Raw genomic sequence first — 26,605 nt, forward strand, 5'->3', positions numbered from 1 at the left:
CTGCTAGGTCCTCGGGAATGACACCTATGATTTGAAAATATGAAACAAAATATAGTTCAGTACCGCATCGTGTTGTCGAAGTGCGATCCAGCAAAGCATGCAATAATGTATGTAATAATTGTAAGCAATACATGCCATGACTTTAATTTAACACAGAACAAAAAGCATAATTACATATTTTAATATTTGTACATTTACAATTATCACCTATCCAGAAGCAACTTTTTAACTTAAAAAAAAAAAAAACCCGGCAGCGGATTAGTCCAACTTCGAAGTTGGTCTAGTAGGTAGAGTAGACATCGGCATATTTACAACATTTTCTATATGTATTTGTTCTTAATTTTCTGACACGGGTGTATTCTTAAAATTGAGGGCGCTAAACATAACATTTACGAGTTCGAGAATACAGACGGCGAAGCCACAAAAAAAAGATGTTAAGGTGCTCTCCCGCCTTAGTCTGACCCTTGGGGTTGTTTCCACGACATCAGATGCATTGATGTTACCGCCTCATGATGTGGTGGAAAGGGGGAAGCATAATCCTGTAACCCTAAACACACTAGCTCGCAGAGCTTTAACTCTATTCCACCAATTGAACGTTCCGATCAACGTGGGATTCGAACCCACGACATTCGTGTATTAACCCACGACGCTGACTCAGTCAACTGAGCTAACGGTCATCTTGCTTTTAATAAAGTTAATATGCATATTTATGACGTAGGCCTAATGATGAATTAATTATATAATAATAAATGAACAAAGATAGTGTACTACACTAGTGACTATCTTTGACGAAGCACGTATAGAATCAGCTTTTCAGTCATCATGTACTTTGTGAATGGTGCTCTGGTCGGAGTACTATCAGCTCTAGGTTGGGTTCGAAACTTAATAGATTTTTTTTAATGGAAAATACATAAAGTTTTTCTTTTATTTTGAAAGAGAGATATTTAGAACAACAAACAAAATATGAATGAATATTTAAATAAAACAATGGGTCATACTCCCTGAAGAAGTTGATAAACAAATTGGACATAGACTTACAGAAGGATGACTATTGAAAAATTTGATAGAAAAGGAACGAAAAGTATGTAAAAAAAAATAAATAAAAATGCATATTCTGAACTAAAAGAAGAAGCACTAAATTAATAGAGAAAGAAGATGGGCAGAGATGAGACTAGTGCAGTAGTTAATTAGACAGATACCAACACAAGAGGGCGCCCATCATGTTTATTTTTGCATGCTCCATTAATCAAAAAGAAAAGAGAGAAAAGTGAGAAAGAAAGAAGTGGCCAAAAACGTAAACACACAAAAAATAAAAACAAACCACTTCCTAACTGCCTGGACGAACGACGAAGCAAAAGTATGGATACTCGCAATGCAGATATTCCATTATCTATCAGTGTATGTTAACCTTTGATAGTAATAATTATATCTATCTAATTAAACTTTGAGCTAGGCCCTAGCTAGCTAGGCTACCTATACGATCCATAGTAGGACTTTAAGGTACAGTATAGTACTCCCTACTAGCGTGTATTGGTATAGAATCCGAGACGATTCGGCCAGGAATAATTCGGCTGGAGACGATTCAGCCAAGGTTTTAATTCTTTAAATGTTAATTATTTTCAACAATATTATATTATAAATTGCATTTTAAGAAAGAATTTAAGAAGTAATGTAAATGTAAACTTAACTTTTAACATTGTTACTGTAAGTGTAACATATAAATGAGAGAAAGGAAAATGTACACATGAATATTGATAACAGAGTATCATAATAAAAGTTGGACGAACCCACACAAGACAAAAAAAAACTTAATTCAAAGAAATACGGTGGCCTATAAGTGTCACGGCAACTTTCAAAAAATATCACGGCAATTTTTTCAAAAAAAGCCACGGCAATTTGAAAAAAGCCACGGCAATTTGAAAAAAGCCACGGCAATTTGAAAAAAGCCACGGCAAATTAAAAATAAAACATCACGGCAAATTAAAAATAAAACATCGCGGCAATTTAACAAAAATACCAGGGTAACTTAAAAATGAAACACCATGGCAAATTAGTATTGAAACACCACGGCAAATTAATAATGAAACACCACGGCAAATTACAGAATGCCACGGCGGAAGTGAGTTACCACGGTGGAAGTGAAACCTTTGGAATCTTCGATTTTTTCTGAGGTAAGTAATTATTTGTGCATTGATGTAAATATTATATTAATTTATTTAACTGCAGCAGTTTACGTGTTTATTGCACTCTTCTTGAACTTTCTAGGCCGGGCTAGACCATAGGCCTTATTACAAGGTAGGCCTAGGCCCTATAACATTCTACAATGTTTTAATATATTTACAGTAATCTGTTTTTTATATAAAAAGTTGTTTTTACAGTAGACCTAGCTACTACTGTAGGCCTAAGGCCTAGTAGTAGGCATAGCTAGGCCTAGTGCAATAAACACGTAAATGCTGCAGTTAAATATAATAAATTAATATAATAATATTTACTTCAATGCACAAATAATTACTTACCTCAGAAAAAATCGAAGATTCCAAAGGTTTCACTTCCGCCGTGGTAACTCACTTCCGCCGTGGCATTCTGTAATTTGCCGTGGTGTTTCATTACTAATTTGCCGTGGTGTTTCAATACTAATTTGCCGTGGTGTTTCATTTTTAAGTTGCTGTGGTATTTTTGTTAAATTGCCGCGATGTTTTATTTTTAATTTGCCGTGATGTTTTATTTTTAATTTGCCCTGGCTTTTTTCAAATTGCCGTGGCTTTTTTCAAATTGCCGTGGCTTTTTTTGAAAGTTGCCGTGATATTTTTTGAAAGTTGCCGTGACACTTATAGGCCACCGTAAAGAAATGAATGTTTATTTAACTTTTCTACTTTAGAATAACTTGTTCCTGTTATATGAATAAATATCCTATCAATTTGTGTGTAATTTTTTTGTCAATCAAGTAATCATTATTTTTCAGGTGTCAACAATTGAGGCACATCTTGATTGTCCTGTTTGTATGTGCCACTTCACCAAAGCCTGCTTGACGGCATGTGGACATCGTTTCTGTGAAAAATGCATTAGAGGTTGCATAGACAACAGGTAAACAGAAAGAGTATTGTCCAAATCCAACTAAAAAAAAATTTTGTTTGAATGCCATTTTAATGTCACATTATAGTTATTCACTTTGACCAAAAACTGGATCGAAAAAAACAATATTTACCTGAAAAAAATGTACTTTAATGAAAAAAAGTACTTAAATTGTCTGTCAGACAATGGTTTTTGGTTAAAATTAAACGTTTCTTTTGTATTTTTATAAGTGAAATATTTATTTATTTTTTAATATTATTTACAGAAGTGAATAACTTTATTACAACTGCAAAATGGCCTATTTAAAGTCTGATTTTATTAATCTTTATTTTTCATATTTTTGGGGGTTCAATACATTTTTTAATGTAGTTGATGGAGTTGCTTAAAATATTTTTTAAATATAATACTAATCTATTACAATTTATTAAAATAATGTATAATAATTTATTTTTGTCAGGCACAAGTGCCCTTGCTGCAATGCACGTTTGCATCATTCACAAATAATCCTTGACCCTCTGTTTGATAGCCTTCTGTCCAGTGTTAAAATAGAATCCAAGGTAGCAGAACAACAACATTTTTCTGACCTAATTAAAGCAGGTAATAGCTGGTTACTATTGGTACTATTGCTGTACAGTGTATGAAATAGTTGATGAAACTTAAGTGACGGACCTACTGACAGTCTGACACAGGTGGTGGTGAGGTTTGACACAGAGCCTTGTCAAATATTGCAAAAGAGCAAAACTCCTCTATAGGAGGTATTAAGCTCTGTTTAAACTATAAAACTAGTTTGACAAAAAGAGTGTGATGTGCCCAAATATGGTAGTGATATAATTCAACATTTATTAGTTTCTACCAATGGTAAAGCAATACAATAAAAAGAGTGGTAATTTATAATGAGACAATACAAAAATACCATTAATAGAGGATCTTGCAAGAAGATATTTCTTGTCATGCAAGACCCATAAACGAAAAGAAAACAAAATACATGTCCATATAATGGGCACATTTTTTGTTACATAAAGTTTGGTAGTGTAGACACAGAACTTTAAGTAACTATACATTATTTAGATCATAAAACCAGTTTTATACAGTATGTTTGTAAATAAACTGTAAATCTAAATTAGTGACATTTGTAGAGCATGGTGATTTATATTTAATTGTAACAAAAGTGATACATTGCAATTAGCAGTACAGAGTTATTTTGTGTGTACTAGTACTACATGTGTGTGATGATAGTTTGTAATAATTATTGTTTACATTCAAAATTTGAGAGACTTGGTTTTGGTGAGAGTGTTCCATAATAACTTTCTGTCCTCAGTACTCCGCTTTTATGTTTCATATAATGTTATAATATAAAGTGTAATTCCAGATGATAAAGAAAAAATGTCTTTTTTTAGCTCATGAGCAAGAAAACAAGAACCTTAATAGAGAGAAAACACCAGTTGAAATGGTTCTGCAAAGTAAGTTCATGGCGACTTTTATTTATTTATTTATTTTTTTTTTTTTTAAATTTCATATGCATCCAACACAGAGAGTAACTCGTCAATTACAGTACGGATAAACTATTTAATAATTTATCAGGATTGAGCCTTGGACCTTTGGATTGGAAGGCAAGCATGTTAACCACCAAGCTACAGCTCCACTACCCAAGCTACAGCTCCACTACTACTAGTCTTGATTGCATTGCCTTCTTTGCCATGGTCTTAGTAAATCTAACCAAGGGATTAGTTAAATATGGGTGTTTGCTCGAAATTTGTTGATTTTGAAGTGCCACAGTATTCAGTCAGTCACAGAGAATTCTCTCTTTATCTATATTTGCAAATAAAACATCTTTTGTTTTAACAATTTTTTCAGAACATCTAAGCAAAAGCCTAGCCCAACATGAGTTGTTTTACCAGAATGTGAAGATGGGCTTAGAACAGCACATAGCAACTGCAGAAGCTGATAAACAGAGTAGCTTACAACAGTTACAGACAATGGGAAGCCTGACTGATGAAGGTACTTCTTTCTATGCTGTAATCATTCCTTGTATATTTTATTTATTCAACCCTAGAAAAAGACCAGGCATAATACAAACATGCATTACCTTATCTTGATAGTGTTTTCTTGTATATCCCCATTATTTTCATATCATTGTTAATAGTATTATACAGTAAAACCTCGCAAACAGACACCATGTGATTCAAATACACCATTTAAAAGCGTGAGGAAATAATTTGTCTTTTTGATTTTGAGACTGTGTCTAGTATTGGAAGGATTTACTACATAATTAATACAAGTGTGGTTTATGGAATTATTGCCATAGTTTAAAGCTCTGTCTACACTATCATTATCAAACTAGTTTGACAAAAAAAAAGGTGATGTGCCCAAATATGGTAGTGATATACCCAAATATGGTAGTGATATGACATCATCATGTCCATATATGGGCACATCATATTTTTTTGTCACATAATAATAGTTCATTCTTATACTGTATAGCGCATATAAGCAAGCTCTCAATGCCCAGTACATAAATTAAAATAGACGATAAGTGGCAATATTTTAAATTAATGAAAAACTTGATAAAGTTTGATAGTGTAGACAGAGCTTAAGTCTAATTCAAGTTTTAAATTTCTGTTTGTACTGTAGAAGTTGCCATTCGAGTGGCAGAAATAGAAGAGGGGTTTGAAACTTTGAAGGAAGCCTTAGGAAATGAGCTGAAGACCAGTACCCAGCTGATTATTGATGCCTATGATAGGTAAGATTATGAGGGCTAGTCTGTTGTATAGGTCTGTCTAAAAATCTACTTTGTAGAAACTGTACTATATGTGCCTTTTTATAAAAAAGTAAAAAAAATCTTAAACTCTACACTATCAAACTTTATGTAACAACAAAAAATGTAACACTTTTTTGCCAGTGTTTGATAGTGTGGACAGAGCTTTAGAGAATGTCAATGATAGTCGTATGTAGTGCTTAGAGAACAGAATGGATTTTTATTTTTTTTACAATTTTTTTTAAATAAAGAAATAAATGTTTCTTTCTGGATATCTGAATAATTATTCTAGTTAACAGTTTAGAAATCTGTGTTGTGAAATTTAAAAAATGAGGCAATCTGTGAGAATGAAAAACATCCATCCCAAACAAGATTCTAAAATTGAATATTCTGCTTTATACAGACACACTCACCGTTAATTGCATTATCATGCTTAATATTTGAAACATTGAAATTGGTCTAATTACAAACTTCACCTAATTGTAAAACATATTTTTAGCAATAAAATACACCTATGAGATAGCATTTAATATTTCACCATCATCATCATCATCATGTTTGAACCAATCCCTGCTTTTTGTATTCCTTCCCTAGGTTCCTGAGCACATCTCTTCCAGATCCATCTGTTCTTCCTGTTGCAGTTCCTGTAAGGTTCCTAAAAAAGGATTTAAAATTAAGGAATCAAATTTTACAACCCATGACAAGGTAATTTCTTCCATCTTCCTCATCATCACCATCATCACCAACATCATCATTTTCATCATAATCATCGTCATCATCATTATCATCATAATTATCACCATCATCATTATAATTTTTATCATTATTATCACCATCATCATATGGTATCATTATCACCATCATCATTATCACCATCCTCATCATCATTTTCATCATCATCATTATCACCATCATCATCATCATCATCATCATCATCATCATCATCATCATCACCACCATCATCACCACCATCATCACCATCATCATCATCATCACCACCATTATCATTATCATTATTATCATCACCACCATCATCATTATAATATCATTATTATCATCACCACCATCATTACCACCATCATCATCATCACCATCATCATCATCGTCGTAGGCAAAATCAAGTACAGTAGTTACTAGAATGATACAGAAATGAGTTTCTTTTGACTTTTTAGGTACTGTAGTATTAGAAAATTGATGTAAACAAAGAATTTAGTACTATGTTTCATATTTTCAGTATGTGTAACCATTTCAAAGATATTTATTTATATCACTATGACATATTTCAGGATTATATATATCAACATGTAACATAACTTGTGATCAAACCTTTTATTCATTTTTCTCTAGTGTTTCTGACATCAAAACAGAGGTTATAAAAGAGGTAACAGGATTGGGGGACCGTGTGTTAAGCTTTCCAGCTGATTCAGTCAAATTTGTACTTCTTCGGTATGATTTTGTTTTACAATTATAAATATGTAATACATACAAAATGTAATTTTATCTATTGATTACATGCCTAAGAGTGTTATTATGCTAAGTCATGTCATGTAAGGTGTACGTTTAAAGGAGTACTGATGTGGGTTTGCCCAATCTTGGTAATGCACACTTTAGTATTTCAAGATAAGAGCAAGTAGTGTGAGAAATGTATTACCAAGTGTGTACAGCAATTAAAAGTTATATAATATATAAACACAGAGCTAACTCCTTTAAAGTTAGATACTAAAGATCAGTAAACAAATGTTGTGCAACTATGAAGGGAACTTTAATTCTTAAACATCCAGAAGTATTTAAACATAACAATAAGGTATGTTATTCATTCATTCATTCATTTCATTATTCTTTATTTCATCATCATCATTATACAAAAAATATAACACATAAAAAAAACTCTTTATTTATATATACAACTATACAAAAACAGATACAATAACAATCACCCATGGAACTCATGCTGGCAAATGTATTAAAACTCTTGGAGTAGAAAACGCCAGTTTGCATCAATTGCTGAACCATAAAGGGCATTTCTCATAATGCACATAACCAAAACATTATTAGATTGTATGTTTCTTATTATTATGTAGTGACATTGTGTGAAATGACAAGTACTGTAATTAACAATTCTTATTTCAGACCATTCACGAAATACAATTCTAAAATAACAGACGATATGCTAATATCAATAGCCAATCAGACGGCCGCACATCCTGATGTAATAGTAATGTCGCTAGAATGTCGCCCTCTTATTGAGATTGATGCTCAAGCCGGTTGTGAGATAGTTATCATTGGACCAGTAACGTTATGCAGGTATTTAACCTTCTTCCAATACCAGAAACTCTTGTACGGACCCAAAATTCAATTCAATTCAATTCAAGAATTCAAGAAATTTTATTTGTCCATAAAAATGGAAATTCACTTTGCTTGGTAGATTAAAAACAACAATATTGCAACAATTTAAAACGTGCAGTATTATAACAGATTAAAAATACAAGATAAATAGTTAAAAATACTGTTAAAAATGTTTTTCTAGAAAAATATGTAATTTCTGAATATATTCTAAAGAGTAGAAAAGATGATTCTAAATTTGATACGGTTTCTTCAAGAGTAAAAGTATTATATTATTTAAATTTTGTTAAGCTCTGTCTACATTATCAAACTGTATGTGTCCCATATGAACATAATGATGTCATATCTGTGTCATATTTGGGAATATCACACTTTTTTTGTCAAACTAGTTTGATAGTGTAGACAGAGCTTTATGCTCTTGCTTGTGTTTAAAAGCCTTCTTGTTATTAACAAGTCATTCAAGTTCACATTTGTTTAATAACAAAACTTCTGCACAAATACGTTTGCAAGGATCTTGCCAAGAACATTTTTTGTGGTTATAAGAATGTTTTACAAACAACATTAGCAAGGACCTTACCAAGAAAATGGGGAGTTTTTTTCTCTTGTAACTATCTTTTACACAAACAAACGACATTAGCAATGACTTTACCAAGAAAATGGGGTTTTTTCTGTGGTTAAAATATCTTTTAAACAAACAAAATTTGCCAGATCTTACTGAGAAAATGGTTTTTTTTCTGTGATTGTATGAACCTTTTTACAAAAGTACATGATACACAAACATAAAATAAAAATATCAAGTATTTAAGTTTCATAAAGTTTACCACAGTGAATGAATGCACTGTTCTAAACAACCTTGTGACCTAAAGGCTTCTAGTCATTGAAATATATTTGAATGAAATGTTTATTCCTTTTTCTTTTGTTTCTAAATAAGAAAATCTTATTTAACTTTGTGTCTTCCATACCTATCACTTATAAAATGTAATATTTTATGGGTTTTTTCTCTCCACAGTGAGGTACCTAAACAGTGCTATGCTAAAATGTTCAACAAGACTGACCCATCAGCTACCAACTACTACACATGTACTCAATGTAACTATAGTTGTAAGTAAACAATATTTCCCAATACTTTAATGGAACAATTTCAATATCAACAAATAAGTCGTATAGTAAATTAGAAGAGCACTCAGAGAGCGCAAACCTCCGCCTAGACATTGAACAATTCGAATCACATTTTCCCATTTAGTAATGAAACCATCCTTTAAAATCTTTTTTGGGCGATAACTAACAAATATAGACAGAAACAAATACACACCCGATTGACCTCATAACCTCCCGCCATTTTACTCATTTCGATTTAGCTTTTTGATTATTTTATTTTGTATTTCCATTGAGATCCAGCCACTGATACCCACAGCATTGTCATTTTTTCAGTAATTTGCTGTTGGATTTATATATAGATATTAGTGTAGTATTAGTTTTGCTAATTGAAAGTGACTAATATCTACAGGATATTGATAGGCAGCATGCTTGTCAAACTATTGATAACTCAGCTTGTAAAGATTGAAATTTTGCTTATCTTTGAAATGCTAAAACAAATTTTAAAAACAAAAAATTACTATTATATATGAACTGAACCAGTTGTTTATTATTATCAGAGTATGTATATGATTCCCCATGGTGTCATTCTCAGGACAAAGTTTACAGGAAAGAAATGTGTGTGGTAGATCTAATATAATCAATACTCTAATTTCCTTTGAGAGTGACGTTAACATGCGTAATACCACCCTGGTTCTCTTCTTTAGTAATAATTATGAGTAGCCAATAATGAATGATATTTATGTAATTAAAGTTTGTCAACAGGTAATAGTAGATTTGACCTTTCTTGGTAATATTTTCCTTGATTTCCACTGCACAAAACAATATTTTGGTAGAAAGTGCCTTATTTATATAAAATTTGATCAAGTTTGGTTAGTTACAGTAAGGGTTAATGGTTTAAAAAAAACAAGAGAAAGTGGTTTGAGCTATGAACTAGTATAATTATTTTGAGATAAACAGTTATAAAGCTTGATATTGTTGTTGGTCATGCAAAGTAGAAAATATAAAATACTTGGAAACATAGTTCATGTGTACAAGATTTGGCCATATATGGACATGATAATGTCATATCACTACCAACCATATTTGGGCATATCACTACCATATTTGGGCACATCACACTTTGTTGTCAAACTAGTTTGATAGTGTAGACAGAGCTTTGTACCAGTAGCCAAAACAGTTGCCAAACTATAATTCAGTAATTGTGAGGCAGCCAACAAAAATACCACTTAGTCAAATTATTTTGTTATCACTACATAAACATATCCCCCAGCCTACCATGAGTCTACATAGCACAAATGGGTACTACTGACTCAGTTGCCTCAAATTATTGATTTTCCTGTATGGATCATGTTAAATGGTATAAAATGTATTAAAATTCCTGTTTCTTCGAGATAATCTTTTTTCCAGGGTTGTAGAACATAACTTGCCTATAGAGAGAATTAGAGCCCAGATTAGTTTTACTGGTGAAGTTGATAAATCCCCCACATAGTAAAGATAGAATAGGCAACTCTAGAGCATAAATAATTATTATCACTATACACTATGTGAACCTATCCCAACAATCTACTGTACAGTTTGAAAGCTATTTGAGCAAAGTTTCTAGAAATATGCATTATAGTGTATTGTTAAGTTTTATCAATGTTTTTATTTATTGTTAAATAATAATTGATATTTAATACAGTTTTTGTTTTTCTTTCTTAGGGATATGTGAAGTTTGCAAAGAGAGTTGCCATATTGGGCATTCTTTAAATCCGAAGATAATCAACTACACACCAACATGGTAGGTTATCAATAAAAGTTGTATATAATTGGGTTTTGATTCTATTGGATTTGGCCATCTAGTGCACTTTGGGGAAAGTGAGTCAGTGGTAGGGATAACTAAGTCTGTGGTAGAGTAAACTAAGTTAGTAGTATGGAAAACTAAGGTAGTGGTAAAGAAAACTAAGTTATTAGTATATTAATAACTAAGACAGTTGTGGGGATAACTAAGTCAGTGGTAGGGAAAACTAAGTCAGTGGTAGGGAAAACTAAGTCAGTGGTAGGGAAAACTAAGTCAGTGTTAGGGAAAACTTAATCAGTGGTAGCGAAAGCTAAGTTAGTGGTGGGGAAAACAAAGCCAGTGGTAAAGAAAAACTACAGTAAGTCAGTGGTAGGGAAAACTAAATAAGAAATGGGCAACATGAGTCAGGAGAAATATGAATGACATTTATAAGAATATTATTCATAAAAAATAAATCCATAATTTTAGTCATACTTTATCTAGTAAAAACATTTACTATGTTAAAATTGTTTGAAGTTTTTAAATATATGTAATGATATATCAAATTATTAATCCAGAAAAACTGGCATCTGGCCTGTCGAACAGTAATTATTTTTTAATGATTACTGCGAAATGATTAATCAGGTTACTGGCTAGAAGTATTTTCCCTGTGGAGAAAATGGAGACAAATCAAATTCTAGTTGTCAGGTTTTAAGTTGTTTTTTTTTAGTTCTTCGGGCATTAGCTTTTAATAATTTGGCTCAATTTCAACCTTGGAACTAAATATTGGTATTTCCATGGAACAGACGAAAACAAACTGACCACACTTATACATTATATACCACATTTAAGATTCCTTTTAATAAGGAATTAATTTTTGGATAAAGAAACATCAGCAGCTTGTGGACATTTTGATCCCATTTTTTAAATTAAAATTGTCAACTGAGTATTTGATGATGTTACAGTTTGCGTACGGTGTCTGAATAATATTTGAGTCTTTCAGAATTAAATGTCAATATTAATTATATAAATGGATATTTACAATAAGTTTACATTATGTAATTATATTATATTTTAAAGATATTTCATGAAAAGATAATTTGATATCATATACTAATGAATACTATTTTGTAAATAGGTTTCCATATTAATTTCTATGCATGCTTTTAAATTAAATTAGATTACTACTTGGCATCTTCACTATGAGACATTAGTTCCTTAGTGGCATTTCTATAGTTTTCTTTTCTATGTCTTAACAAGAAGAATACCTAATATATTAAAATGAAAGTTAACGGTATACTGTACATGTTCTCCAATTAATTTGTATTATCCAGGTACTTTTGAAATGACTGAAACATTTCCTTTAATTTCATAATTTATTATTGGCACAACATAAGAAAAGTATATAGGAAAGTTTATACAGTCAACTCTCCCATACCAGACTTTCTGAAAACCTGAAACTCTCCCAAAACCAGACTTGAGGTCCAAATGGGTCCCAAATTGATTTTTACCATTAACAACACATTCTGAATACCAGATTTTCCGGAAAACCAGACATATTATGCCAGGTAAAAATGTTTTCGGTATTGGGAGAGTTGACTGTACTCAGAAGAAAAATAGGTTAAATATTTATAATCTATACTAATTTACAAATCTTTCACTTGTCTAGATTTTACTAATGAATGATCAAAACCCTATATAAACCATCAATATTACTATTTTAGTAAACATAAAAGACAATTGTTTAGAATATACAGTACCTACTGTACGTCAATGGAAATGAACAACTTAAATACCAATTTTCTACATTTAAATAAGTAAATTATGTTTTTAATTTGCTTTACCAACAACCAACATACAAATTAAACAATGATTTAACATACTTATAAGCTAAGTCGATGGGAATAAAGTAGAAAGGGTCGTGAGTTACTATCCTGGTACTGAGTCAAGGATGAACTCTGTACCTAGACCTGTTATAAGCAGCCAGTATTCAATTTAGAACCTGTCCTAAATAAAAAATCCAACATTTAAATTTGCCTTTAAGTCTGTACTATAATTATACCAATTAAATGTTAGGAATTTCTTTTTAGTTAAGGTACTGAAACTGCGCAATTCTCATTATTTTATACAAATGTAATAAAAAGTCGTCTAGACATGAGGCACTGGATGTATCAACATAAACTTTACATAAAAGTAGTTCTTTTATTCTAATTAATTAAAAGAAGGGGGAAAGGTTAATAGAATTTAGTAAACACATTCCCACAAATTTTACAAATGAGGATCCCATGTGCAATTAGAAATGAACTAATGTAATGTCCCAGACTCTAGTCTAACCCTGAATTTAATTATTAAAAACCCAGTGATTTATATAAGTTGAAGTAGGATTTCTTTTTCTGTCTTGTTCATGAAATTTTGACTGGTGGTCTTTTTAAGCTCTTTCTACAACATTGAACTATGTGACAAAAAAATACCCATATATGGACAGGATGATGTCATATCACTACCATATTAAGCATCACTACCACATTTGTTTTTGTTTAACTAATTTGATAATAGTGTAGAAAGGGCTTTATTTGCATTGAGACTTGGTTTGTTAGTAAATAATAATATGATTTGTTGAAAAAAGTCTACATTTAAAAAAATGCAGAAATGTTATAATTTATTTAAACAAATATATAGAATGCAAGGAAAGACTAAACAGACAGATTACGCTTGGAATGCGCACTTCCCCTTTTGACAGCAAAATGAATTTTTTTCTTCTATTTTATGGTATATTTTTAACAGACTATTGGTAATATATGTTTCTCCATTTTGATCCTCCCCTGTCAGGTGCTAAACACCTATGCTAATAAAGAAGTATTTTTTTGGATTCATGTGTTGCATTTTGACTAAAGCTCTGTCTACACTATCAAACTTTATGTGACAAAAAAGTGTGATGTACCCAAATATGGTAGTGATATGCTTAAATATGGTAGAGATATGACATCATCATGTCCATATATGGACACATCACATTTTTTTGTCACAAAAAGTTTGATAGTTTCTTTATCTAGGAGTGAAATCATTACTTTAAAAAGTATTAGTAATTTTGTGTATAGTCACATTGACGTAAACGATTCATTGAAGAATTTAATCTAATTTTATTTATTGAAATATTATATTGAAACTAAATAACTTATTATGATTGATATTCAGTAGAATTATGATAGAATTCCTTTTGGACACTTGTTACTTTGATCATAATAATGCATAAAGCTCGGCCTCAAATCTTGATTGGCCATAGGGACATCAAGAAAACTAATAGTAAACCCCCATTATAGTGTTTATGAATTATATATGGTAATCAATATATTTACCATAGAGGTATTATATAACTAGAGCCAACTCTCAAAAACTGTCACAGCTCAAACAGTGAGCAACCATGGAGAGGGACCACCCATAATGGCTGCATCCTCAAATCGGCAATCAGTTTAAAATTTGTACCTTCTAATAATGGACCACTATGCCTGCATATCTTGTATTCTATAAGTGTATGTAAAAATGTAGTAAAAAAGTGATTTTATTGTAATTCAACAACATCATTTTTAATATTTAAACAACAATATGTGTTATTTATAATTTATGTGTTTAATATTTTAAGAGTCCCTGCATCACTTTTCCTTCACTTAGTTTGCACTTTACTTTTATGATATTTGCGGTACTATTTCATTTTCAATAAGTATCATATTTCTTTCAATCAACCTGTCTCATAATTTAATTTAAATCTTGTTTTTTCGTACTTTTGATTTGTGCTTTTAAACAAGAGTCAAATACTGATGTTAATAACATTGGTTACGGTTACAATCATTACCGGATGCAATATATCAATCGTGACTTGAATGAACATTTAGTAAATTTAAGTTGTACCCATGCAGTTTCTGGTTCAGGTGACTTCCGAAGGCTAACATGGTGTTATTGTTCCCTTGATATTTACTTTATTTCCATTGCTACTAGCATTATACAATGTGTGTTTGTTTGCATTCATTTTCAGTTATATCATGTATTAATTTCCCACAGTAGATTTATATATTTATTTACAGTATAACCCTTAAATAAAGGGGCACTTTGAAACCCCAAGAAGTGTCTCATAACAAGACTGTCCCCTGAATATGGGTTAGTTGTAGTGTTAAAAAATATATATTTTCCCATGTTAATTGCTCAGGAAGGTATCCCCTTAATAGGGGTTCCCCCTGAATAGTAGTGTCACAAAGGCAAAGTTCTACTGTAATAGGAATAACATGAAAAGAATTACTGTACCTCTTCAAAAAGAAAAAAATATTCTTGTGATGTTGGCTACCTCAGTCCATTACCATTACCTGACGATTTTAATAAACTATTTTCACATTGCCTAGCCAAACCCAGGAGTTTATAAAACGTCAGAGTTGATGCCCCAGTGTGTTTAAACTCCAGAGTTTTTCTGGGTGATGTGAAAGGGGATAAGAAAGTTTAATTGTTTTTTTTTATCTAATTTATATTTGCACAGTTTTATATCACATCAAGTGTCAATAGACATCGTTAAAATCTATTTTTGTTTTTTGTTTTAAAAATCTTCTTATTCTTGCTTTATAACCAAGAATAATCAAGATAATTAAGATCAAACTTGTAGCCATGAGTTCAAATGTTTGAACGAACCCTCATTTTTGCTGAACTGCATTTTTCAAACTACACGTAGACTAGACTACCTTAGCAGCAGAAGTGATGGTAAATTTGCCTAACCAGCCTATCTCATGATAATTAGTTCCCATTTTGTCGAATAAAGAACCACTCTATAAAAGTCCTGAACTATTTTGCCTGGTACATAAATGAGTCGCTCAAAGGTCTATGTGTCGTAAAACTTTTTGCTTCTTTCCTGGTGTGAATTGCAAAGGTCAAATTGTCTTTTCAACAGTGATATCACACATGGTATCTACAATCCTTCCTGTAACTCCCTCATAAACTGTCAAATTTGATGATTTTGAAGAACTTAACTTCCTGATATTTGGAATTGATGAAGCAAGTTTAGAGTTATCCAGATAGTGATATGTCTGCCCTTGATCAAAATAATTTGGAGACTTTACTTTCGCTGTTATTTCCTCATAACTAGCACGGCGACGAGTGATTTTATCGCACAATATGGCTATATTTCCATATCTTGTCGTGGCTGGCCTAGATAGGATAAGGAATAACTGGGATAAATGTAATAACTAAACTTGTTTTTCCAGCGGAATTTAACTATTAACCACTTTTTTAAGTGAACTGTCAATAATGAGAAAATTGCCAGAAATGCTTAATTATTCGCTCCAATTCCTCTCCAAATGTATGGACTATTAGACAATTTTTTTTTTTCAATTAATAGTCTATGAAAAATGTGTAAGGAATACATTTTGTACTTTTTTGTATGGAACCATTTTGGTATTTTAACAGTTATTTATTTCAACATTTATTTTATAATGTATTATCAAAATTTCTGCAATTTAAAGTTGATATAATACTAGTAGTTTAGTACTGTAAATAATTATAAATAAATATATTTAAAAAAAACAAAAATATAGAGTAGAAGCCCTGTTATGCAGACATGTGTTCACTTAATATCGTTTAATCTGAATAGGAGGCCGTAGTTTTAACATTATATTTCATCTTGTTCGTTACACAGGAAAGTGTCGCCTGAATAGTGATCCCAAATGAGGGGTTCTGCTGTATATTTTTCTCAAACACAAGTTCTTAAATCTATATACATCAATTTAGCAGAAATACATACATAATGTGTATGCACGTACCCTATTATGCATTGCGTACACACATACATATTAATGACATAATGTTACCCCCTCTGTGGATTTGCTCGTTAACGCCATGGAGGTCATTGTGAAGTTTTTTTTAAGAATAGCAATACCTTACAACTCTTGAGAAAACAAACCAATGACTAATAGCTTCCTAAGGCTTTGTCTACACTATCAAACTAGTTTGACAAAGTGTGATGTGCCAAATATGGTAGTAATATGCCCAAATATGGTAGTGATATGACATCATCATTTCCATATATGGGCACATCACATTTTTTAATGTTTGATAGTGTAAACAGAACTTAAGGCTATTCCTTTCTTGTACAATCTGTAGTAGTAGTATGCTAATACTATATTAGTTTGTAGTTATAACTTTTTTTTAACTTGAATGGCCATGTGAACTTTATTAATATGAAAATGCTTGCAAAGCATTTTCAAACGTTATTACTTTCTTGATGTTTGTGTGTACAGCATGTTTCTACACACTTTTCAAGTTATCATCATTATTTTGTTAAAAATTAAAATCTAAATCTTCAATTTATGGGCTGAAATATTATAGAGTGCTTTTTCTGAGTATTTTTCTCATCTCTTCACATATTTTATTCTCTTTGTGTACACTTTAAATCTGTACCATACTTTATAATGTGAATATTCCCTTTATCTTACAAACTTTTGTTACGTTCACTTTAAAATTAAGTTCAATTTTCCAATTCTCATGATGATCAAGATTACTTCCTTTAAATGGTCAAGTATTTTCATTCTTAAACTTGATTTTCTTTTTCCTTCCCAATATTCTTAGTGTTCCACTTTTGAGACTTTTGTTCGGCTTGTTTGTTTCCTTTCGTTGATAGATTTAATTTTGGCCTTTGTGATTTGAAATTAATTTGTTCCAGAACGTGATTGATGAAACAAGAAATGCCAAATGTAATGTTGTGAGTGGTTGATAGTTTTGTTTTTTGTTTTTTAGTTTAAGTTTTTCAAGAGTTAAGATTAATATTTGACAGTGATTAAATAATGTACGGATGTTAAAAAAGCATTTTAAACTTTTGTTTTTGATGTTTTGTTACAATATTGATGACTGAGCTAAATTAAGAATTGAAATAGTTAGATGAATAAGGAAAAAAGAATTACAATTTTTGTGAGTTTCATTGTAAACCTCAACTAAATTGTTGCTTTGTTATATTAACTCTTCTAAAAAAATGAAATGAAAACATTTTGTAATACATTTTATTTAACTTAAACTATTTTTTCACCATTTTCCTAGTTTATTGGAATAATCTTCCATTGAAATATTAGACAAGGTAATTTAATTTCAAGGGTTCTTATAATACGAGATATTTTATCTGTATATTTCCGATTATTAAATAATATTTCTTCCAATAATGTAGGTGTCACATTTCTGAACTAATCTATATATATTTTTTTTATTTTCCATATTACATAATTAATACAAATAGATATTAAATAGCAAGTGTTTGTAAATAACATATGCATTTGTGTATGAGTCATGCAGCTAACTTGCTCACTATTACATGAATGTTAAAATAGTTAGCATGATGTTTATCTTTGAACTAGTTATTTAACAGTCAGATGATATTTAGATAAAACAATTATTTTATGCACAAACTGACGCAGCAAATTTGGAAAAAAAATAACCATAGAATATCTTTTTTTTCCAGGGCATGTTGTTACTGCTTAAAGAAAAAAACAGTAAGTAAAAAAAGCACAACTTTTTTTATTTTTTTTTAATTGCTTTAATAATTGTCTTGTATTACATAACCTCTAAAGGGGACACCATCAAGACCCAACAAAATGTCCCATTAATGAGGTGTCCCATAATAGGCCATAGTGTTAAAACATGCCTCATGTTCATTTCACATGAAAGTGTCCCCTAAATAGGGATGTCTCAAAGCTACAATTAAAGCAATTGTCTAAACAACAAATTAAACATTAAAATACAATTATAAGGTTTGTTTCGAACTTGAAAACTAACATAATTTGGGGGATTATTGCAGTTCTAAGTAGAAATAACTTTTCTATAGTCTTAACAAATAAAATTATTTACTTAGGATCTGATATAAAATGCCATGTGGCATCGGATCTCAGAAAAAATTGACTAATAAAATCTGAGGTTATGAAATTATGCTAAAAGGTTGTGTTATCTGTAACTTTAAAAAAGAATGAAGAACGACTTTTTAAATTGTGTCTGTTTAGTCTCACAGCGATGATTCCATAAGGAATATATTGAACCAACATGTTTTTTTAAAGTGTGGAATTCCCCCAATCAGCTGGCCTACTAAACTTAAGTGAAAGTTACTGACAAACTGTATTTAGTATTATATATGTAAAATATAATATTACTTGACAGTTTGGTAAGCCTACTGTAATTTTTATGACGATCCCTTCTACTACAGTATCTTTAAAGTTAAGAGTGAAGCGCTGGTAATTTATAGCATACAGTATAATACCATCTTATTGATGAAGTTTCAGTGCATTAATTGAGTTTTTGTAACTTCTACATGCAATACACGGCGTGTCTTGAAGTGCATAGGATCAGTTTCATTTCTGGCTTGACATCTTACCATGTTAAGTTTTTAAAAAATCATTGGTAATAATGGAAGAATATTGGTAATTAAAAAGTCATAGTTTTATTATCACAATGAAATCTGTGGCTGCCTTATTTGGGTATAAGGTAGATAGTGTCTCTAATACATGTTTCACAAAGTCGACCTCTTCAAGCTAAATTATGAATTATAGAAATTAACCAAACACGCATACATATTAGTAACATGGCATTTGTGTTATTTTATTTACGAGTTGCCTTGTAATTTACTCATTCAATTATTTTGGGTCTTCCTGTGTTCGGTTACTTTCATTTTTATTCCTTTCAGTGAAAGTTTCATTGTTTGATGCTGGTATAAGTTAAATTGTGTTGTATAGTATGAAACGATAACTACTTTATTGTCAGGATACCTCACTGGTATATTTTTAATCAAACAAAAGCAGAAGTCAAACTTGTTCACATCTGTTTGTTTTTTTTGTTTTTTTTATCCATTTCCGAATTTGTAATTACTTTCCATAGGGTTCTGTCAAATGTATTTGTAATTGTTTTTTATATAATATTATTATTATTATCAAAGTTTTTTTTAACTTCCCATTCAAGAAATTTGTTATCTATTTCAATGTAAAAGTACAATTTTTAAATGAACTTGAAAGTTGATAGCTACTTTGATATTGCCATAGGATCGCATTGTTGCCCCTTGGAAGCCTTTCACCAATAAACTATATGGGTGTTCCTCTAAAGGGTACACACGGTGTGATATGGGTGCATTTTAAGGTGACAAGTTTTCCACATCATTTGGAATATATCAAGCAACAACTTTTGAAGTGAACTGATCAACAATGCTCAATTGATATCTGAAAGTGCATTACACGTTCCTAGAGTATTTTAATTTTCTGTTTTTGAATGTCTAATTTCTTCAAAATTTAACGAAAATGGTTTTGAATCTAACAATCTTTGTATTTCAAATCTATATGAAACAAAAATTACAATGAAAACGACCCAATTAATCATTATACACCAAATATTTGGTTTCCAATTATGAGGTCCTCATTTGTGGCATTGTTTTTAGTGTAAAAATTGAGTTTGTTGATAAAAATAACCATTGTTTAAAATAACCATTGTAATATTATCTGCTTTAAAATAGTCATAGATACTCAGGAAGTCAATGTAATGTTAACCATGATAGATACAAATCTGACGTTTTGACCATGCGCGTACAAGGTAACCCCGTGGCCGAGGAAATAAACATCTATGATATCTAGATTTAGAATATCGAATTCCCTAGGTATTTATGTAAAGCTATAAAAGCTTTACATGATTAAATCAAACCCAGCCTGTTAAAATCTTAATACTGAACAAAATAAAGGTTCCTGTGTGTACCTTATAATTGTTATGTTGGAAAAATTAATTCCCTAATCCAGTTGTTTGTCAAAAAATTGGCCTTTCAATGTTTTCAAAAGGTTAAAATTGGTTGAGGCTAAATAGTAAAGATTTAATCTAAACACATATGCATGTATATTTGTGCATGGCATGAAATAGCAAGACCTCACAGGTACATATTTCAACATCTGTGTAGATGATTTTGTCTATACATTCACTCCTCTAAGATACCCACCTCTAAGAAATCCATAACTATAATAGCAATAGATACATTATATTATTCTGTATAATAAAACATGCTCTTCAACTAAGTTTAAACTAATAGCAACATACCAATTTAACAATTAATTTAACTACTTTTATATATACGTTTTACAAGTGTTATTTTAGTGGTTTGGATGAGATTAGATAATTTATGTGATGTAGCAGACAAATATATCACATTTTATACTAACAAAATAGACAATGAGTATAACCCATGATTTATATTTTATTTGTATAGGCTTACTTATTCAAAACTGGGTAAGTTTGTTCCTATACCCACCACAGTTAATCATTATTGTGCCCATGTCTTGGTAAATAACTAACAGTTAACATCCCGTATGTTACTGTCATTCAATGGAGATCTTCCAGGCTATATTTATGTTTTTACAGCTGTGATGCTACAAACATAGTTCATGTTCCTAGTATATTGTCATTTCTGGCCTACATTCTAACTAACTAATCTAAGAAAAGTCCTTTGAACTTACTACCTGACTGAGCATTTAATTTTTATTATGGCAATTTTGCAAATACAACTGCAAAGAAGCAGGGTGGATTTCCATGAGTTCTCCCTAATTATATATTTTAGAGAAAGTTTGTTTAAAAAAAATGTTATATGTATATTAATTTTTAGAAAGGTAGCCCTAATTTATTTATATAACTATTTATATTTCAATGTTTAGGGCTGAACTTGATTATTTTAAACTATTTTTTAGCCCTCGATATATTATGTTTTATTTATTTTACAATGTTTACTTTATATTTATGAATAAATAAAAGAAAGAAAGTAAGTAAGTACTGTAGTTAGTAGTAGAATAATATAGTTTAACAATATTTATTCTTATTAGCTATAAAGAGCACTTATTGTATAAATTATGAACAATTTTTTCTTAAATCGTTAATATGAATTTCCACAAAGTGATTTCTGAATATGATTGGTCACTTATAACTGATTTGAAATCAGAATTAATAATTTGCTATTAATATTGACCCAGATGTAAACTATATAATAACCCAGATATTTTATTGGTCAATTTTCAATAATTTTTTTTTGTGATGGCCGAGATATGTGGAATTCAATATAATTATAACAACTCTATCTATTTTCCTCCATGACCGTTCAAACTTTATTTGAACTTATTTCTCGGACCACGTTCAGCTGTGCACTTTTATTATAATGTGTACACCTAACCCCCTTGCTGGCTGCTCTGTTGACTGTCCCAGTTTCATAATCCTAATACTTCCCTGGCCTAGTTGATGTGACACTCTAGTTTTGCTTAAGTCTGGGTAGTGTTTAAAACATAGTTGATATAGTACATGCACAATAGATTTAAAAATTTCATTTTTTAAATTAAAAATATTTATAAATGTTCCATATTAACAAAACTATAACTATCGCTGTCTATATGAATATAGCTATATACTGTCTTCGTAAAACAATTATTTTCTATTCATAAATCATATGTATAGACTTATCATATCAGAGTTATAGTGGACTTAATTATGCATACTTAAATATTTAGTTAGGAATGGCATAACGCCAGTTTGTATTCCCAAGAGAAGACCGAGAGATGGTACTAATAAGAATCTGTAATTTAATTTGTTCTTCCTTTCGGCATAGTTATATATCAAATTGACTGTTATCAAATTATATAATAGAAATAACCAGCAAAAACTTTGAATACCCAAGACCTAGTTTCTGTGACTTCTATTTTAGAGTAAGAACAGTTTTCTGTTTGATATTGCTTGTGCCTCCAAGAAAAATTCGTCATATGGAATACAGTATGACTGATGTCCCCTGAATAGAAGTTGGCTGTTAAACCATTTATTTCCCCCTCTTTCTTTGTCCCCTTAATAGAGTATCCCCTTAATTGGACTGCCATATTAATAGGGATGTCCCCTGCTTAGTTCTGTCCCAAAAGAGAGGTTCTACTGTATTCTAAATCTTGGTTTCCACTAGGACACAATGCAATGGCATAAGCTGCAATGCAAGCAAATTGACTAATCGCAAGTTGGAATAATCCATCACTCTTCAATCCTCAATTCGCATCCTAGTGGGAACCAAGATTTAAATAGGAAAAAACTGGGGTATTAACACAGTAGATATTACAAACTTTGCGGGTAGACTTGGATGTGAGGAACTGTCAATCATGCAGCTGAGTTATGATTGATATTACAAGGTCTTTATCAATCTAAAAATTAAATGTTTTAAATTAAAAATCTTTTCATCAGCTTTGCTTTATCTCAGTTAACTTTCAACGTATAACTTTACAGATGACAACTTGTCACGTTTACTGGTTTTGTACATTAACTCTTGAAGTCTCCAATTCAAGAGAAAAATAAAGCACTTAAAAGTGCTGTTGTAATAATTATTATCAATGTCATACATATGTCATAATTTAAGTTTGTGAACTGTATTTAAATAGTTATGACATGAGGTTGGTAGTGCTTCATCCCTTGGGCATGGCATTGGTCATGTCATGTGACTAATGTTTCTATGGAAAGATCTATGTTCAGTAATTAGAATTTATAGTATTAGTAGTAGTAGTAATGTCGCGATTAATGTTAAATGCCTGGTACATAACACCCCTGTATTTTAAATGTAATCTAATGAATTCAGGCATACAGTAGGTTGTATACACACTATACAATATAATTCCTTTATTTTCCAAAAAAATGGAAGTAACATTGGTCATGTGTGCCAGAAAAACATATCTTAGATTCATTCATTTTTTTTTGGAACTCATAATTTTTAAGTAAAGTAGATAGTCTGTTCCTCCAAAAAATGTGATGTACCCATATATGGACATGGTGATGTCATCTCACTACCATATTTAAGCATATCACTACCATATTTGGGCACATCACACTTTTTTTGTCAAACTAGTTTAGTGTAAACAGAGCTTAAGTCATTTGTGTTGAGTCCAACGATTAAACATGCAAACCAATTACTTTCTCTGCCTTATCCTGCACTCTCTAAATTCTGTCCCCTTTCCTGAAATTTTCCCACTAGCCTAGTACACACTTCTATATCTATTTTTGTTTTAAGACACCATTGAATATTCTTATGATTTAGAGTTATATCATTGGATAATAATCCTCTCAGCAGGAGTCTTATTTTTTCTTTCATATAATGGTTGTTAATCCTGACATCATGATCTTCAGATAATTTTAAATATGGACTAATCTTAACACTAAATCCTTTTTTATACTATAATTTACTTTTCATCCAGTTGAATTTATAAGTTATTTGTAATGGAGAATAATAAACTATGTATGGTGTCGTTTATATGTAGTAGTAAATGGAGAAAAAGTATTTTTGGGTTATGTCAGGGTTATCTATCATTAAGGAAGTGGGTGGAAGACTAAACCTAAGAAGCTAGTACCTTTTACAGGATAGTATCAATTAATATCGTTATTTTGAGCCTTGATATTTCTTCAATATATCTTCTTTATATATTTTTAATTTCCAAGTACCCATTTTATATTTTTATTCAGACACTAAATTATCTTGTATCTTTCATCATGACATGTTCTCTAAAAATATGAATTATTTTGAGACTTGATATTTCTTCAAATCTTTTTTATATATTTTTTATTTCCCAGTACCCATTTTATAATTTTATTCAGACACTAAATTATCTTGTATCTTTCATCATGTAACCCCTCCTTCATGCAAAAGGTATACTACATTTGATCCTACCCCTAAACACAATTTTATTGGGTATAACCTACACTGTAAGATATAAACAGGAATTCCTGCATGAAAAAAAAGGAATTATGACTCATATATGGAATGGTAGTGTACATTATCAGCTAATCGTTGAGCAGGATCGATTCCGAGGGGCTCATCCCAAGTGGCTACCAACGTGACCTCGCTCCGCCGATGACATACATGAGTAACGTGGGTCATACTGTATGAAAAGGCAAAAGAAAAACTTTGAAAAAGAAACTAAAAGTTTCACACATGGGAGGATCTCACGGGACGGATTGTCTACGCTACTACACATCTAGTTTCATAATCTAAGCTGACACTAAAATTCAACCCATATTAATTTGGTAAAATCATAGAACAACGCAATGTTTCACACCATTTTGAAAATGTTTTATGTTAGAACGTACATGATATCAAACAGTATTCATTTCTTCACACACACACTGGTTTTCGTGTACACTGTACCTTATATCGAGTGAGTGTAGAATCTGTTTAGGCTATTTTCACTCCTGGTTAGTACTGACCAAATAAATATTATTTTTATAACTATGTAGTAATAGCTATCCTTCAACAACAAGTTTGTGGTAATACCATGTGTATTTAACATTACTGTAACTTACATAATTAAATCTCCTTTAAAAAGTCCTTTTTTGTTTTGTTTTTTTTCTTATTTTTTTATGGTAACATTTTGTATTTTAAATAATTAAAATTTTATTAATTTCAGTGCATTCATAAGGACAGCAAATGATAATATATGCAGACTTCATTGATAAGGAGTCTACATAGGCAGTTTACATTTCACCGTGTAGCACCTGAACTTGGAAAGCAATGGATTGTGATTTGTATCACATAAGTGTAATATGTTGAAATAATTAGCAATGTTCCGATTGGCGCCCCGTATATACATGTTCAGAGTTTAACCAGATTGAATTGTTGTCTGGTACCAAACAATAATTACTCTTTCTGTTCTCCTCTTTTCACATTATGTCCTGCAGCCATTTAACAGGCACTCTGTCATATACCCACAACAGGCTGTGTGAACCAAGGTAACCACCTCAAAAGATGTACCGGTTTTTGTGCTCAAAATTGTTTACACTGGGACAGGTTAATTGTAATTATCTGAGAAGACTTGTTCTACCACCAAAACCATAGAGCATGTCTACCACAGACCTGGTGACAACGTTATTGCTCCTAACAAGTGAAGTTTTGTTGACCTCATGTACTTACTTTACTGCTATTGGTTTTTCAGAAAATACCTTAATTTTATTTGAGATAATGGAACCTTTTCTATAGATATTATTATTATTTCTTTATACTGGGCAGCCTCATCAGTGGCTGTGGGTGACAGTGGGTGCATTTGTACTACACTGGGGTAACCTCCTACTCATCTCGAAAGATGTACTTAAAGATGTCTTTAAAGCGCACATAATATCCCCCTCCTTCCAACAAAACTCTGGATATGCCCTGTTGGCCATTGAACTCATTGGTGTAGTCACATTTTTTTTTAACTTAACTGCTCCAATTTATATATCCCAATTTTATTTACAATAAGAATATACTGTAATATATAACATTATAAATACAAAATTTAATTAATTTAATTACATCATTATAGAAAAGCAAGTTATATTATACTAATGAATAGAAATAAATATTATTATCTGTATTATCTGTTCCTATTTTATTGGTTTTATGTACTTTACAATAAGAATATACTGTAATATAAACATAATGTATAAAACATGTATAGAAAAGCAATTGTTAAAATATTATACTAAAAATATGAATATAAATAAATTATATATCAACACCAAATTGTTTGTATAGCTTCAATTTGTACAGATATTAGCAAATCATC

At 30.9% G+C, this 26,605-nt stretch overlaps 1 protein-coding gene across 1 annotated transcript; it reads left to right on the plus strand.

Annotated features, from left to right (window-relative positions):
• Positions 1–1,274: 1,274 nt before the first annotated feature.
• LOC144853900 (uncharacterized) lies at positions 1,275–26,449 on the plus strand. The gene is made up of 13 exons (XM_078711761.1): positions 1,275–1,398; positions 2,963–3,084; positions 3,530–3,669; positions 4,470–4,532; positions 4,927–5,070; positions 5,704–5,812; positions 6,422–6,532; positions 7,175–7,273; positions 7,958–8,131; positions 9,180–9,271; positions 10,970–11,048; positions 18,508–18,538; positions 25,472–26,449. Exons 1-13 carry the CDS (start codon positions 1,360–1,362, stop codon positions 25,493–25,495), a joined length of 1,227 nt encoding a protein of 408 aa, XP_078567887.1. The 5' UTR covers positions 1,275–1,359; the 3' UTR covers positions 25,496–26,449.
• The last annotated feature ends 156 nt before the right edge of the window (positions 26,450–26,605 follow it).

The sequence above is a fragment of the Antedon bifida genome, chromosome 10, assembly GCF_963402885.1.
Source record: "Antedon bifida chromosome 10, ecAntBifi1.1, whole genome shotgun sequence".
Lineage (NCBI taxonomy): Eukaryota > Metazoa > Echinodermata > Crinoidea > Comatulida > Antedonidae > Antedon > Antedon bifida.

Excerpts from the sequence above, each read along its gene's own strand:
- LOC144853900 (XM_078711761.1), top strand. The coding sequence starts at position 1,360 with ATGGATACTCGCAATGCAGATATTCCATTATCTATCAGT. Across the intron at positions 3,085-3,529 it reads AGAGGTTGCATAGACAACAG|GCACAAGTGCCCTTGCTGCA; the intron begins GTAAACAGAAAG and ends TATTTTTGTCAG. Across the intron at positions 3,670-4,469 it reads TTCTGACCTAATTAAAGCAG|CTCATGAGCAAGAAAACAAG; the intron begins GTAATAGCTGGT and ends GTCTTTTTTTAG.